Source organism: Streptopelia decaocto (genome assembly GCF_964273445.1).
Source record: "Streptopelia decaocto genome assembly, chromosome: 3".
In the NCBI taxonomy this organism is placed as follows: domain Eukaryota; kingdom Metazoa; phylum Chordata; class Aves; order Columbiformes; family Columbidae; genus Streptopelia; species Streptopelia decaocto.
The window spans coordinates 73,446,988-73,462,844 of NC_138656.1; the positions used below are offsets into that span (position 1 = coordinate 73,446,988).

The 15,857-nt window shown below is 39.0% G+C and overlaps 1 protein-coding gene across 2 annotated transcripts in view; it reads left to right on the top strand.

Annotated features, from left to right (window-relative positions):
* Positions 1 to 113: 113 nt before the first annotated feature.
* Positions 114 to 15,857, top strand: part of SESN1 (sestrin 1) — a 79,686-nt gene continuing 63,942 nt past the window's right edge. Inside the window, exon 1 of one of the 2 annotated variants that reach the window (XM_082048803.1) lies at positions 114 to 827. In XM_082048803.1, coding sequence (XP_081904929.1) covers positions 546 to 827 — 282 coding nt within the window. In that variant the 5' untranslated portion in view covers positions 114 to 545. The remainder of the gene's footprint in view (positions 828 to 15,857) is intronic. The other variant, XM_082048804.1, reaches the window with a different exon arrangement.

Here is a 15,857-nt window from a genome sequence, read left to right on the forward strand (position 1 = left end):
GCTCCGATTGGGCCGCCGGCCGCGAGTGGTGAAAGGGGATTTGGTGGGTGGTGTGTCCGTCGTGTGGGCACTCCGGGTTGGGCGTGGCTAGTTTCTGCCCTTCGCTGCCCCCCCCCGCTTCACGGGTGAGGGGTTCGCTGGGGGTCGGCCCTGCCGCGGCGGGGAGGGCTGAAGGGGCCGCCCCACGCCGTGGCGGAGAGGCCGGGCCGGGGCCATCCCCTTCCCTCCATGCCTGGGACAGGGAGGAGGAGCCGCCGGCGCCGCGGGGTGGTGGCTGCCCCGCTCCCCGCCGGGAGAGGCGAAGCCCCAGCGGCGCCGCTCACTCGGCAGCCCCGGCGGCGGTGGGCTGCGGTTGCCGGGGGCGCCCACTGGGGCTGAGGGAGCTCCCGCCCGCCCTGTCTCTCCATGCGGCACGGGCAGCGGTCTCTCCTCTCACCGCCGTGTTCGTCGTCTTTGTGGGCGGGCTGGCGGCTGTCGGGAGCCCGCCATGGGGCGGCCGCGTCGGGGCTGCTGAAGCTGCGGCGGGGAAGCAGCCGGCCGGCCCCATGGAGGAGCGGGAGGGCGAGGTGCGCTGGGACGGGCTGTGCAGCCGCGACGCTGCCACCCGCGCCGCCGCCCTGGATCACATCGGACAAGCCGTTCTCCGCCGGAGCGAGACCATAAGTCCCGTGGCGGCGGTGCCGCCTACCCGGGCCGCCGACGGACCCCTGGTTCCCGCCGCCCGCGATGGGCTGAACGAGGTGCTGGCCCGCCTGCTGATGCTCTCCAAGCGCTGTCCGTTCCCCGACGTGAGGGAGAAGAGCGAGGCGATCCTCAGCGGGGTGCAGGTAAGCGCGGCAGAACCCACCGCCGCCGTGGGACGGGCCCGGGAGAGCGCTCCCAACCCCATCCCGCGCAGGGCACCCGCGGCTTTTAGCTGTGCAGCGAGGTGGGTGTCTTGACCCAGGCCGCTCGGATTTATTCGTGCAGTAATAAATGCGAAATGCTCCCCGCATCCTCGCGGAGAATCATTTGGAAAAGCGTTATTAAAAGGCAAGCGTCAAGTTTTGGAGCGCGATCCGGCGGAGAGGATTTAGCGATGAATGGCTGGAAAGTAACTGGTCGTTGGGGGTATCCCGCAAGAAGTGCTAAAATGTTAGCTTTAAATGCTCTAATTTTGGTCTGTATGACCAGTGCGGCGATATTACTAGTTGTCTTTAACACAAAAGCAGGAAAGATTCGGGTATAAACATTCAGGGCTGCCAATTAAAACTATAAATCGGTATGGGAAGTTTTTCACCTTTTAAAAGCTGTATGAGTTTCAGGACTATTAAAGCAGAGCCTGTCAAAATTCCCATTTTGTTGTTTCTTGATAAATAGTTTCTCAGCTGGAATCAGTAAAATCCAAGCTATTTTTCTCTGGCTCATAGGCCGTCTAGCCAAGAGAGGATTACATTTATTGACCTTTTATGCTAACAAAAATAAATGTTACTTTGTACTCTTCCACTGTTCGGGTCTAATTATAGTTACTTGCATTGCAATTCTCTAGCTCACCTAAAGTTTTTGGACAGGTCTTGAAATTCTGATGCCGGGCTTGTATCAACGGGTCTAGCAACACTGCTAAAAATACTTTCTGTAGACTAGGAAAAGGAAATTAAGGTATTTCTTTTAATCACAAGTGAATACGTAGAGCTGTGTTTGGAGTTAGCTGCCTGATTCCTACTATTGTGCTTTTTCTCCCTGAACATTAACAGGTTTAGTATAGAGGAATCCAGGGAAATATATATATATCTTTATAAAATATATAAAAATGTTAAAAATTTGATACTATATAAAAGTATATGTATGCATTCTAAAGGAACTTGTTTCTAGTTCCATTTTTATTCTGTCCTACTTCGAACTGGTTCAGAGAAATTGTGGGTTTGGATTACTGAATCTGAGAGAGGCTTCTCAATAGTTTGCAATATACTAAATACAGTATAGTGTAATTTATACAGTTTGGGCTGTATGGGATGTTTTTCTCAAAGCAGACTTTGCCAGTAAAAGTTATAAATACAACATACAGACTATCTGAAAGGCTTGACAGCTATACTGCTTTTCTTTAAAAACCCAAGCCAATGAAACAAACAAACAAATAAACCAACTTGAATATTAAGTTGAAAACTTAATCTGGCACCTTTGCATCAGCATCTTCCTTGTTAAAGATTCAAATGAGAAGTGAGCCCGTTGCCAGTGAGAATGATGAGTCACTGGAACAGACTGCTACAGGAGGACTGGCTTTTATGAGGCACAAGTTACCAGAGCCTGTTCAAAGGCCAAACAGGTGGTGATCTCCCAACTAAGTCTTGGAGGAGGTCAGAATGTATGATCTTAAGTCTTTCTTTTAGGTTTTTATATATGAAGTTCAACTGTTAGTCTCATTTAGAAACTTTGCTGCTAGCTTCTTTAAATAGGCCAAAAAGTTCTAGAAGAAAATAAGTCCATCTTGATACAGCAAGTTCAGATCCCATGGTTGTAGCTGTCTTGATTAATAATAATAGATGTGAAAGTTATAACAGATATGAAACCAATTGTATACACACAAGCTGCAGTAAAGGTTTAAGAACAAGTTAAGCTTAATAAAATCAAATACATTACTTTAAGAAAATCTTTTGTAACATGTCTTCTTAGGGAATTGATCTAAGAGAGAAGTATTCTATATTGTATGAATATAGAGTAGTGAGCCTTAGTTCTTATGGCTGTCCTCATGAATGAAAATTTTTGTTGTAATCTTTGGATTTGCATTTGTGGAAGAAATAATCCAATCCAAGTATTCCATTTTTAATGCTGCAGACTTTCGTCAGGCGTGAAATGGTTTTCTGTTGATTTCATGGCCAAGAGGAATTTTATTTAAATCTCTGCAATGAAGATGGCAGATAAAGCAAACTATTAAATTAAATATAATTATCCCATAGAACTTGTGGCTTTCAGCAGTGATTCTAAAGGTAAATAGCTTAGTAACACTGTAAAAATGTGCAATCCCGTTCAGAACACTATCTATACTTAAAGGACTTGCTTGTATTAATATTACTTTATCTCTGTGTTTTGAGACATGAAACTGTGTTTCTTTAAGTGAACAGTAATATTTCCCATTCTGCTTTCTAAACCTTATTCTCTGCCAAGTTATTAAAGGACATAGAGCCCAGGACAGGAGGAGGAAAAACCCAAAAATTCTCCTGGGAACTTGTGCTGCCCTCCTTTTCTCTCCTGTGGGATGGTCCAGCTCAGACCAGCAGTCTGAGCCTGGACTGATTTATTTATTTATTTATTTATTTATTTCTCCCTGCACGTGAAACAGAGAATTGGAAAATGTGCTTTCTTTATTTTTCTGCCCAGCATCCATGATAGGTTAGTGAGGGAATCAAAGATTTGAATTTTCCATGTGGTCTGGTAGCTAATTGTGGGGCTAGTGCCCTCTTGGCAGTTGGAGTAATCAACAAATATTTAGGCATAAGCAACTATGCTGCTGGTTTCTTTGCAGCTTTGTGTCAGGAGCAAGTTGGTAGAATGCATTATATGGCTGGCATAAGCTGGTGAGCTGCAGGCTTGGCAGCAGCCTGTGTCAGCATGGCACCCCTCTGAGCCTGCCTTTGTCATGATCTCTTTTTTTTTTTTTTTTTCCCTGGAGAAAAATTCCTCTGAAATATGGTAGAATCCTAAGTGTGCAACTTTCTTCTTTGCTATTAATAAATATTAATAAATGGTATTATTAATACTACTGTTAAGAAATAGTATTGCCTGTATCACAATCTATAAAAATAAATTATTGCTTAATGTATTATAAATTCCTGCTAATTTGACTTGTATTGAGGATAATGAGGTTACATGTGTATATAAGAGCATATATTTTTAGCCTAAGAGAATATATCTAATTTCTCATTTAGGTTAGACAAGTTATTTTTGCAAGAATTTTTACAAAGACAGTATCAATCAGCAAACAAGCATCCTTTTTTCTAATTTAGACTTCCTTTTTAATAAAAGAAAGGTCTTTAAAGTCACTTTGACCAAATATAAATATTTTAGAGATATTTCAATTTTAATGCTTTAACCAAGTGACAAGAGTTTGAATATTTGCATATGAAAGTATTTGATGAGTGTTTTTTGAGATAAAACTCCAAATATATCATAGCTTTTTGATGACTTCTTGCATATGCAGTATTTTGCACATATTTAGAGCACATTGTATATAACCTTGCAGAATAGCAGGTCATCCCAACCAGTATGCTGTATGTCTGCAGCTAACACAAGTATGTGGGAAATGAACAGCAATGGAAGGTCTTAACATCTGATCATTAAAAGTATTCTGCCTGGCTTCTATCAGATCAATTAGATGTATGTGATTGCAGTACAAATACAAGGTGTACATCAGTACCTGGAGAAGAATTGTTGAAAGTATGAGATTTGCTAGGTCTAGGTAAAGACTGAGCAGAACATACTGCTCTGATGAGGTATGTATATTTATAAAGATAGCCATTTAGATAAACAGCACAGGCATAGATGGGAGGCAAGTTCTCTAGGAATAACCACAAGATGCTAGCCTACAAAGGATAAAAGATGACAGGAAACCAGAATATAACCCAGAGTTGTCAAAAAGCTTAGAATTTGGCATGTAAATCTGGACTGGGGGATAAACAGAAGGAAGAAAGAAACTGGTCTCATCCTCTTTGTGAAGTAGTGTCACAGTACCAAACATTTCATTGAAGAAGAAAACTAATAATGAAAAAATAACTTTGTTCCCTGTTGATGTCTTCACTGATGTAAACAACAGGAAACAAACAGAAAATAGGAAACTGTGTTTTGCTGAAGATGCACATGAAGTGCATGAAGATGCATGAACAAAACTGGAACCAACAAATACATAATGAGGTGTAGCTAAAAGGGATATCGGAAGAAAGAAACAGAAGATACGCAGATTAATGGATTAACAGATAAAGCTGAGGTAGTTGAAACGTTCTCTGAAACGGTTAATCCAGCCAGTGTAGTTAATAGCCATGATAAAAGTGTAAGTAGTACTTGGCCTAAACTGGGGGCGGGGGGGAAACTATAGGTTGCTTGGATAAGCAACAGATTTTCAATCTGGTAGGGCCTGATGAAATGAATTCTGAGGTGCTTAAAAAAAACAATTAGCTGGAGCAATATCCGACCTGATAGTGGAGGAAATAGTAGAATAAAAAAAGAATACTGGTGCGTACCTCTTCAGTATAGGTGGGATGGGGTGAAGGGGAAACGGGTAGATTTTAACTTCAGCTCAAAGAAAAAAATACTGGAGCAGTGCGAAAACACATTTTTAGTGCCTAGAAAAAGAAGTTGAGCAATAGCCAAAACAGACTTATCCAGGATAAATTATTATAAATCCAGCATTTATTCTTCTTCTGTGATGGAGTAACAGGCCCTGTGGTGCAAAGAGATGCTGTAATATTAGTGTGTTGAAATACTGGAGTTCTCAATATTCACATGATATTCTCATTAATAAGCTAGAATTATGATCTAGAAACTACTGTGCAGTGAGTAAAACTAGCTGGAAAACCAGCCCCAAAAGGCAAGCGAGGTCAGGAAGCAAGTACTCTGCACAGATTTTACAAGGTCCTGTCCAGCACAATCTTGATTAGCAAAGTTTAGCGCTTGTTGAATTGCAGATTACAAGGTGGGAGGTAGAGTAAGAATACTGGAGAGCAGCCATGGAATTTAAGATTATGTTAATAGTTAATTGGAGATTTATCATATCTTCCAGACCTCTGATTTTTCCTTTTTTTGGTGAAGAATGTTTGAAGAAATTGGTGATGGTACGGTCAGCTAAAAAGGAGGCTGAGACAATATGTTCCCAAATACATGGGGGATGAAGGAGATTAAAAGACTGCTGCAAAGAGGAAGGAAACATGAGCTAGAATGAATGATCTAAATTCCAGCAAAACTTCCGTTGGACATTTGGGGGAAAATTTCAAGGATTAGGATAGTAAAGCAATGGCATAGGCTATCCAGTCATGTTAGGAATTATATGCTTATTTTATCTCTCCTTGGGAAAGGCAGGATGTTGCTAACTGGATGAGTTTTCCTTCCAGCCTCTTTTTCTGTGGTTTGTTTTGGTAACTGCTTCGATGGACACACCCTCCAAGTGCTCTCCCTTTGATCTCCAAGACCATATGTACCAGATATGTAGCACTGGAACTTGTGGTCTGGAACCTTTGTTTCTTCACTGAAAAGCAGCAGGTGGGCTTGGGATGACTTGAAGTAACCTCCTTGCTTTCTTAGGCCTACTGCTCTAGGGAAGAAATGTGACAGAATCCCATAGTTTGCACAGAGGGCTTTATGGCACATAATGAGAGGTGGGTCATGTCAGCATCCAAATGTAGTGTTCTCTTGTATTACAACCTTTGGGCACTGCCTGTAACTTATGCTTGTTTGTCAGGGGACATTTCCAAATCCCAGCAAAATACTTGTATTGATTTAAATTAAATGAGGATCCAGAAAGGATGGGAAGACTTCTAGTCACAGCCAGAGCAGGCACCATGTCCTCTTCCTCCACCACACTGTGTGGGACAAATAAAGCCTCGGCCAGGAGAGGAGGCAGTAGTTCCCCTGTGTATGCCCATAAGGGATAAAATAGGCGTTACCTTTCAGTCTCATTACTAGATTTTTCTCATGATAGAGTTAATTATCTCTTTGCTTTGTTTATGTACCATGTCTGAGCTCTACAGTGCATGCTTGTTAAGAGTAGCAAGAGTGAAGCTCAAATATGCTCCTTGCTCTCAAATGGTTTATCCTGATGACTCTGGTATTACAGGAGATTGGTTAATTTTGCAAATCCTTAATCCGCTTTTGGGGTAATCTTTGATAAATTACTTCATAACTTTTTCTTCAGTCTTTTTTGCCCTCCTGCACAACAGAAAAACTTTCTTTAGTGAACTTTGAAATCTGTAGCTAGGCAGATCTGTTAGGTTGTTGGAATTTTTTTTTTTTTTTTTTTCTGGTCAGAGTTAATTTGACTGTGTCCTGCTGCATGATAGTGATGTTCCCCTGTGATGCTTACTGTTGGTTAGTCACCGTGGAAAGGTGTCTCAGTTGAAATGTATAGTCTGTTCAAGCCTATGAATTTAAATATAGTATCCTCACTGGTGGTGGTGAATCTGGTCCATCTGGAAGCTGACTAGTCTCCTTGCACAATGCCAATAACCAAATCGGTTTCTGTTTCCCATAGTACTCTTATGTAAAGTGAATGAAAACATCCTTTTTTGTGAGCTCTCTTCAGAGCAAAAGTATGTTCTTGTCTCTTCTAGCCATTAAGTGGAATGGGTTTAATTATGTATTGTAGGTTGCTCCCTTCAAAAGCCACATGCCACTCTGCCAGATTGCTAGTTTAGAAAACAGTTGTCTCTTAGGGTTTGGTTTTTTTTTTTTTTGTGGTGTTCAGATATTCTTGCTCTTCTTAATATTGGGAGTGATACTGAAGTAATGAAATGATGCACTTAAATGATTAGTCTTACTAACAGCTTCTGCTAGCCTACAAAACAAGCTGTACCTCTGCAGTATTTATTGTAAACATGTGCTGATGATGGGCCTGTATCACTTATGTGGTGAGGCTGCCTGGAGAAGTTAAGGGAAAAGACTTAATCTTGACATGTCAGGGAATGTTCTGAGCAGGGGTGTGAACATATTTTTTTGAAAAAATTAAATGGTCAATAGTTCTTAGATTGCCTTGTCAGACTCCTCCCTCCTTCAGCCTACTTGCCTCCTTTCTGAAGGCTTCAGTCTGTTGAGAGAGAAGAAAGGAAATTTTCTTTTGTTGAGCTTGTCAACTGCAGAATTGCCTGACCCTGAGAAATGTCTTGGTTTGGAATAAAGACTTGCCTGAAAACAGTGGAGGTTTTCAAAGTAATATAGAGTGCGATATCTGGGGTCACTTCTAATGCTGTTTCTGTGTTTGGAGTCTTTCAATAATTTTCCATACTAGCTGTATGCCATTCTTCTTGTATGGAAATGAGCTTTGTGTAGTCAACTTATAATTGTTTGGGATATTTTGATCTGTACATTTTTGGGTTTACGTGATTCTGCTGAATTGATTTTCAGTACATTCTAACTAGAATTTTTATTTTCAAAAGAAGTGAAGGTTGAAGAACACATTTGATAATATTAGGTTGGTTGATTTTTATTTTTATTTTTTTACTGCATTGAAACGCTTTAAACTGAAGAAACCGAACACAAACCTTTCCTCATCTCTTATTATTTACTAATGAGTTAAGCGAATATAGGGTGTGCATTGGTAGCTTACATAAAAAAGGTTTGTTTCCTGATTTTTTTCATAGGAGCTAATATCTGGAGATCTGTAGAAACCCAAAATGCTTCAGCTTGAATGCATTTTGTAAATAATGGCATCTGTTCTCCTGATCTAGCAGTTGCTAAGTCACACGAGCTCTGTTTTAGATTTTTTTTATTCTTCTTTTGAGAGGTAATTCTAGAAGTTTGCTGTTCTTTTAATCTCATAGCTGGTTATGATCCTTTCCGGTCTACACTTATGTATTCTAGTGTCAGCTTAGTCCTTTATCTTAAATTATTTTTGTCGCTCTGATATGATGGTGTATGGGTAGCAGTGATCCTTCCCCTCACTGCATTGATTTTTCTAAAAGTTCTGCTCTGCTTTAAGTTGCCAAAAAGCCAAGTTATTTCCACTTCAACAAAAAAAAAAAACCAAAACCCACCACCACAACAAACTTATAATTTGTTTTGTCCATTTGATATGTAAATAACTGTCTACATTTTGGGGGCTGGTATGCAATGCGGAGAAATTTTAGGTATCTTGAGGAAATGTTCAATCAAAGTGAAAAGCACTAAGAATTTGGAAAGGTTTAGAAATTAGGATCTGATATGCAAAGTATTAAGTAAAAAAAATGTATGGACTCCTAGGTTATGTAAAATAGTATGTCTTCCATTAGCTTGACCGAAGTACATTGTTTAAAACAAAATTACATTGTCTCACTGTGACAAGTGCAAAGTGAGCATTGGAGAAAACACTTGCTGTTTTGTCATCTTACTCTTGACTTTTTCTTCAGGTCACAGTTTCTCCTTTTAAAACAAACATAGTGGAAAAGTACTGAATATACCATTGTAAGACAGAAGATAGTTTTGAAAGCTTGAGTATATTTTCCTGTGGATACTGAATGTTTAAATTTCCAAAAATATGGTTTGCTGTCAGTATGGTTTTCTATTCCAGTAAGTTGTTTACAGTTTAAGGGGGAGGAAAAAAAAAGGCTCAGCTCTCTCTCCAGAAATTGAGTGAAACATGGAAATCTTCACTTGGACCTGCATACATGAATTAAATCCAAAAAGTTAAGTTGTGGTTTTTCTCTTGTTTACCACTTTCTTGATGTTTCCAATGACTTTGACTTTTTTTTTTTTTCTTTTTTTTCTGGAAAGCTTAGGCTAAATTGCTGCCAAAAGTTGGGTTGGGAAGGTGAACTGGTTTAGTTCTGTTTATACCTAGTAAACAATTAACTATTTTTCCAGACTCCAGTTTTATGGCTTTATGTAGAAACCAAACTTGTTCTTTCAAGTCAATTTGGGTCAAACGTATCACCGGGTGTTGTTCACTAGTGCATAAATATAACCCCAAAATACATTGGGATGGTATTTTTAAAATAGAAGTGATGCTAGAATGCACACTACTATTTATGTAATTGGATATAAGTCTTCTTTCTGTGTAACTACAAGAACTTACTATCAGTCCAGGCATTGTGCTAAAGGAAAGCACAATGCTTCTGAAAACATGGTTGATTTTGACTGTAAATTAAATAGAAATTTTAACTTTCTCTCACTTTTTATGCTTTCTGGAGTCAGCAATGTGATTATCTCAGTTGCAGGTCTTTCCTGGCAAGTCCTTTGCCTACCTGACTGGTTTTGTGAGCCTAAGTTTTGAGACTGAAGGTGTAACAACCTCTTAGTTAAATTTTCCTCCCTGGGATATTCTTGCTATTGAATTGTTTTTAAACTAGAATACCTAGCTGGGAAGAACTAATGTTAAGGATTCCTTAACTCATAGAGTGTAAATGTGAAATAACGTATTTGTTCAAAGGAGGAACAAACTTGAAAATGGAAACTTACTTAAAGCTCTAAAGCCTTTCCTGTGTGCCTTTTTTTTTTTTTTTTCTTTGAAAGAGGAGGGGAACCTCTTTTCTGAAAGATTTTTTTTCCATTGCAGCTTGTTGCTGAGCCTCCACTGTTTCTCGTGTTTTGGTACAACAAAACTCTTAGCTTTAAAATGCAGCCTGTTTGCCAACAGAACATTCCACTAAGATTAAACTGTTTGTTTGGATTTTTCCATTTATTTAAATTTTAGTTCTAATCTTGATTTGCACTTATTTCCATGTAGAAGAAGGACTGAAGAGAGGAAAAAGCTTTTCTTAAACTTTCTATTTCTCTGAATTTTGAATCAATGCTGACTGCAAACCTATGTCTGTTTCACAGCAATAAATAACTGGCAGCTGCCAAGCATGTAACATTTTCTGGAGCTCATCAGTTCATGAAGATAAGTCCTTACAATGACAAGATTGCTTTCAATATTTGCCCTAACTTCATAGGTGTCAATTATGTCCTTCCTACTTGTGTTACAGAAAAGTTTTGGAAGCATTGTGACTTAACCTAGCTTACTGTTTTGTTTTTAAACAGGTATGTTTACAACAGTTCAATGTATTTACCTAGAAATTAACGTGCAAATAGTGCTCTATAAGTGAAGCTTAATTCTGATGGTTTTGTTGCTACTGTTGTATTCCAGGACACAGGAAAAGAAGCCAAAGGGAAATGCTTTTGTCTGGTTTTTAGAAGGCGCTTTGGTATCATGGCTTCTAGCCTTCTAGTTTTTCAAATGTGCAGAACATGGCAACTCTGCTTGGCTGATGTTGTCTGGCATCTGTCGGAAGAAGATGTGTAAACTGGGAAGGTCAAATGTTGCTTCTCTTTCCTTCATTACTTGGTGTCAGGTCTCTCTGTTAAAGGATTCAAGTTTTTGGGTAAGGTTTCACTAGGAATGAAAGCTGTATTTTTTTTTTTTTTATGCAGAAGATACTTTTTGTATTGTACAATGTAAAATACATTGAAATTTTAGATTCTGAAGGTAGTAGTTAACTCTTTATAGCTTCTGTGTTAAGTGAATACCTGATACTGAGGCATAGACTGTTTTGTGTTTTCTACTTTCTTGGGGTTAACTGGTATGTTTGCTCACACTGGTAAAAGAGGAAGTAGAGTCTTCATACACTCCAAGTTCAGGGTGCAAATCATTACTGCTAAGGGCAGTGGAAAATATGGCTGCTTTTAATTTTTAATATTAGTAGACTTCCAAATAGATTTGTAGTGACATGTGTACATCAGTAACAGTGTTATTTAAGTAAATAGAAATGGCATTAAGGCAAAATACTTGTCAAAAATACTTATTTTTTTTCCCTTGGAAAGCTTAATAAACTGTAAATGAAAAATTAACTGTAGACTCGGCTTGACCATGGAGGAAGAATTTGGACAAAATGAGCTTTTGAAGTGGACTGTTCCCCAGACACCCCAGAAATAAGACTGGAACTTTTTCATGTTGGTTCTGACAGCTCATCTCAGTTTAGCTCATCAGAAATTTCTGAGAGTCCTTGTAAATACTTATTATACAACCTGAGAAGCTTTCTCTGAAGCGAAGGGGCAAAAGGTAGATGTTCCCCAAACACTCGTAACATCTTAGTTTCAGGACTAAATGCTGTGGTATCTGGGGACTGTTTGGGACCTCTGTTATTCAGAGCTTGTCACCTAGATGCCTCAGTGCTCACTGATAAACCAGACTAATGCTATAAATCCATCAATGACAAACAACTTTTCAGTGGCAGCCCACATTAACCCTAGTTTGTACTAGCCTGTTTCAGTTGGCAGTTGTAACCATGTTTTGCACTTTGTCCAGGGATGCTGGCGTGGGATGACCAAAGCAGTATGTTCCAGTGAAAGTCGTCTACTTTGTGCTGAAGATACGCCTTTGGTGCAAGCTTACCCCAGGTCATCCTTTGCTAATGTAACCTGCCTGGTTCTGTCCTGTGTGATGAAGATTGTGTGTCTGTATGTTGAAATTCTGCAGTAGTAATACTTTGTATCTCTTATTTCAGAATAAATTTCTGCACACGAATGTTGGCAGAAAGATGCCCTGTTTGGGAGATCAAGTGGGTCAGATGCCACAGTGGTGATCTGATAGCGTGACCTCCTCTGCGTTCTCCCAGGCTCTCATACAGTAGCAGTGCAGCCAAAGCAGAAATCTGTCTGGCCATGCTGGTACTTGGCACCGTCTGGAGTGGCTTAAAACTTGTCGAAGTGCACTTGCTAAATAGCTTGTTATTGTGGAGGGATGGACTAGAGAGAAAGATATTCTTTCTTCTGGGTTACTACAAAACATCTTCTAGATTTGCCAAGTAACGATGCTGTGAGTTAGCACCCTGGAGGTAACAGTCTCACCTTGGTTCCACTAGTGCTGAACTGAACGGAACGATACGGGGTCAAGCATTTGCTCTTTGCGCTTTGCTCTACCTTGCTGTCTAGAGCTGGGCAAATTTGGAACAGAGTCAGATCTGCTGTGACTTGCTGGTGGTGACAGTAGTTCATTTGCTGCCCATTCTGTTAGGATGCTAACTAGGTACGCTATCATTTTTCAAAAAGACTATGTACTTGAATTATGTTATTAAAAAGTCAGTTGTTTCTTTCTTTATACATAGCTGGTTTAGGCAGCTATAAAGAGATACCTTCTTGATTCTGTAACAAACATACAAATCTGTATCATCATGTGAGTGTTTTCATAACTTCAGAAGAAAAATGAATACTAATATTTAAATGTTTCCTCTATAAAATAATTGAAAATTTGTTTATAAATAACAGAATAGACAATCCATTTAGACAGGACTTGTAAAAAGCATCCGGTTTCTTTGTTGTCCAAAACTTCGAAGAAACATAAGTGGAAATCATTGGAAAGAGCATGTGCTGTAAGTTATGATTTAGTATATATATTATGGTATATAATGGTAAGAGGCAGGCAATCTAACAAAGAACTAACTCTAAATTCTTAAGCCAAGCATTATTTATTTAATTTTGAAATAGCATGGAGGGATTTTACTATGTGAAAATTATGTGAAATATCTTCTCCTTCTGTAAGTAACAGAAGCCTGGGATAATAAAATTTAATAGCTTCATTTGAGGCACGATTCCTTTATCTGGTGGAACAGTAGATTCTGATGCTCACTGAAATCAAGCACTCCATTTCTTAGAGATTAAGACAGACTTAATGCGGATAACAGAATCTGTAAACTACCTTATCTTCAAAATGAGTGATACCTCTTATGCAGTTTGTGCTTCTGAATATTGAGCTCTGTTTGGGAAGTATTGAATCCTGAGACTTTGAGATGGCAAGGGGAAGCTTGTTCTAACAAGTTATTGGAATGATTAACAATTCTGAAGGATAGAATTTATTAAAAAATGAACCAACATGCTATATAATATTCTGCTGCAACAATCTGATTATTATAAACAAACATGGAAAAGAAACAGCTATTGTATCCTTGTGACAGTTGCTTTCCTTCACTTAATTAGGTATGATAATGACTCTTCACAGAGTATGAGTCTGAGTTGGAAATCCAGCGTTATCTGCAGGAGAGTATCCTAAAGTGGATAGTGTCATTATTGAAGAAAATTATAAAGCTCTGGAAACGTCTTACAAATATCTTTTTTATTTCTCTCTTTTAGTGGAAATAACTCTAGGAAGTATGTGGTGCAGATTATTTAATAAAGAATGGATTTCTTTTCCCCCCTTGTCTCTGTATTTCAACAGTTCTTTGGTGTGTTTTTAGAGAGTGAAGTTTAGAATTTGCTGGGATGTCCGTGTTTGCTTAATTGTTTCAGAGATGATTGGCATATCAAAATAAAAACTTCTAGTGAAAATGTACTGCTTTTGACAATGTGCTTGCAGAGGAAGACTTCCTCAGTAATAAGTGGAAGTCCCGTGGAGACGAGAAAGAAATATAGGCTTGGAATAGCCAAAAACTATGTGTGTGAAAGTCTCACATTCCAGTTGTGCTTTGCCCCTCTTGGATCAGTGACTTGAGAGAGCAATTGAACAGACAAAGGAGATCTTCTCAAGCAGCAGCAATTATGTGTTTTTCTCTAAAGCAGTAAATATCTTAGAGCATTTTCCTTGGACATATGAGTATCCCCTTTAAGCATGAGTGGGATCTGAAATTTGAAACCTGGTCTGCCTCATCTCAAGTAAGAGACCTAACTGGGACCTAACCCTACCTAAGGGACAGACACTGAAGTACCTGAGGTGTTAAAACTTCCTCAAGTTAGGAAAAAATTACTTGTCCAGCTGCTGTGAAATTCATTTGCCTTAGTGCAAAAGTGCTTTATATTAAAGGGGTTAGCAGGTTTCTAAGGCCCTCTGAGGTGGGGTGAAGGACTTTAACCAACTAAGTAGTTGTAATACAGTTTTAGATTAATGATGTGAGCTGAATAAGGATTGTGGGGAAGATTGAAACATGCTGTAATAGTTTTGACAATCATAATCTTCGGTATTTATCTCCTGTTTATTTTTTAGAACACTTCTAAGTGTGTTAACTTCAGAAAACCAGGATGCAGTACATGTTTATATGGCTTGAATAAAGTTCAGCTGCTGGGATCTTTTTTTTGGAGAGGGGAAAAAAAAATTGTTTTGTGCTACAGAAATAGGTAAAAATTTCTTGTACCATGAGGGCAAAACATTTTTTTTTCTTTTAATTCAGATGAAAGGTTGGTATCTCTATGTCCCTTATTATGATATTAAAGCACAGTTATCTCTATTTGTGTGGTAGTGTCCCCTTAGCAGGGCCTCTGAGGTTAAATGTAATGTCATATGAATGCAGCTGCAGCGTTTTCAGGACCGAACTGCCTCACTGATTGTGGGCTACCAGGTGTGCCAGTTACCATAGCAGTAAATAGATCGAGTCCATGCCCATGCTTACAGTTAAATTAACTTAAGCAAACTCTTGCCCCCTTGAGCACATTTCAGAGAATTCCACATGGAAGGGGTTTGATAGCAGTCTTGAGATGACAACCTGCTATAGTTCAGCTCTGCCAGGCTTCTAGGAGACAGGAATAGCAGTTTTTTAGATCCTTAGCTGTAATGGAGCAAAAACATTTACTTTGGATAGTATCCATATCCTTTTGTTTCTTACACAGACTTGTTTTAATGTGTAGTTGATCTAAATGAACTGAAGCTGATGCACTCACTGAAGAAAGATGTAATGAATTTGAAGGAACACTTGGGGGAGACTTCATGTCTCATGTTTTATTTGCAGGTTTTTATTTGTTCGGAGTAACATCATTGTGAATTGAGATCTGTTATGCTAAAACTCTTGAAAAACGAAACCCTGGTCCTTAACTTATTGTCTCCTGATATTTCTGGTTACAGAATAGTAACATGAAGGCTTCTTGACAAGGGGCATATTTTTAGTTTGTTGTTTTTTGTTTTTTGTTTTTTTTTTTTTGGTGATGATATCTTACAAGTTTTCTTTAAACATGATATAATTGTAACTGACTGACTACCTATATATGAAAGCAATGATGAGTGATACAGTTGTGGAGAAAGGAAAAGAGGAGCATGTATGACTAAGAAGTTTGTTATAGCAGGTGACCCAAATCATCGTAGGACTTCATATATTAGTTATGAATGCTCACCACTATATTCAAGTTGCATGCCTATTTCTATTTTAATTCTTGATTTTTAGTATCTCAATTTTATAAGGAGTTTATCTTCAACTGAAACTTCCCAAATTTGACCTCTGTAGTGTTAACCAAAACTCTGCATCAAT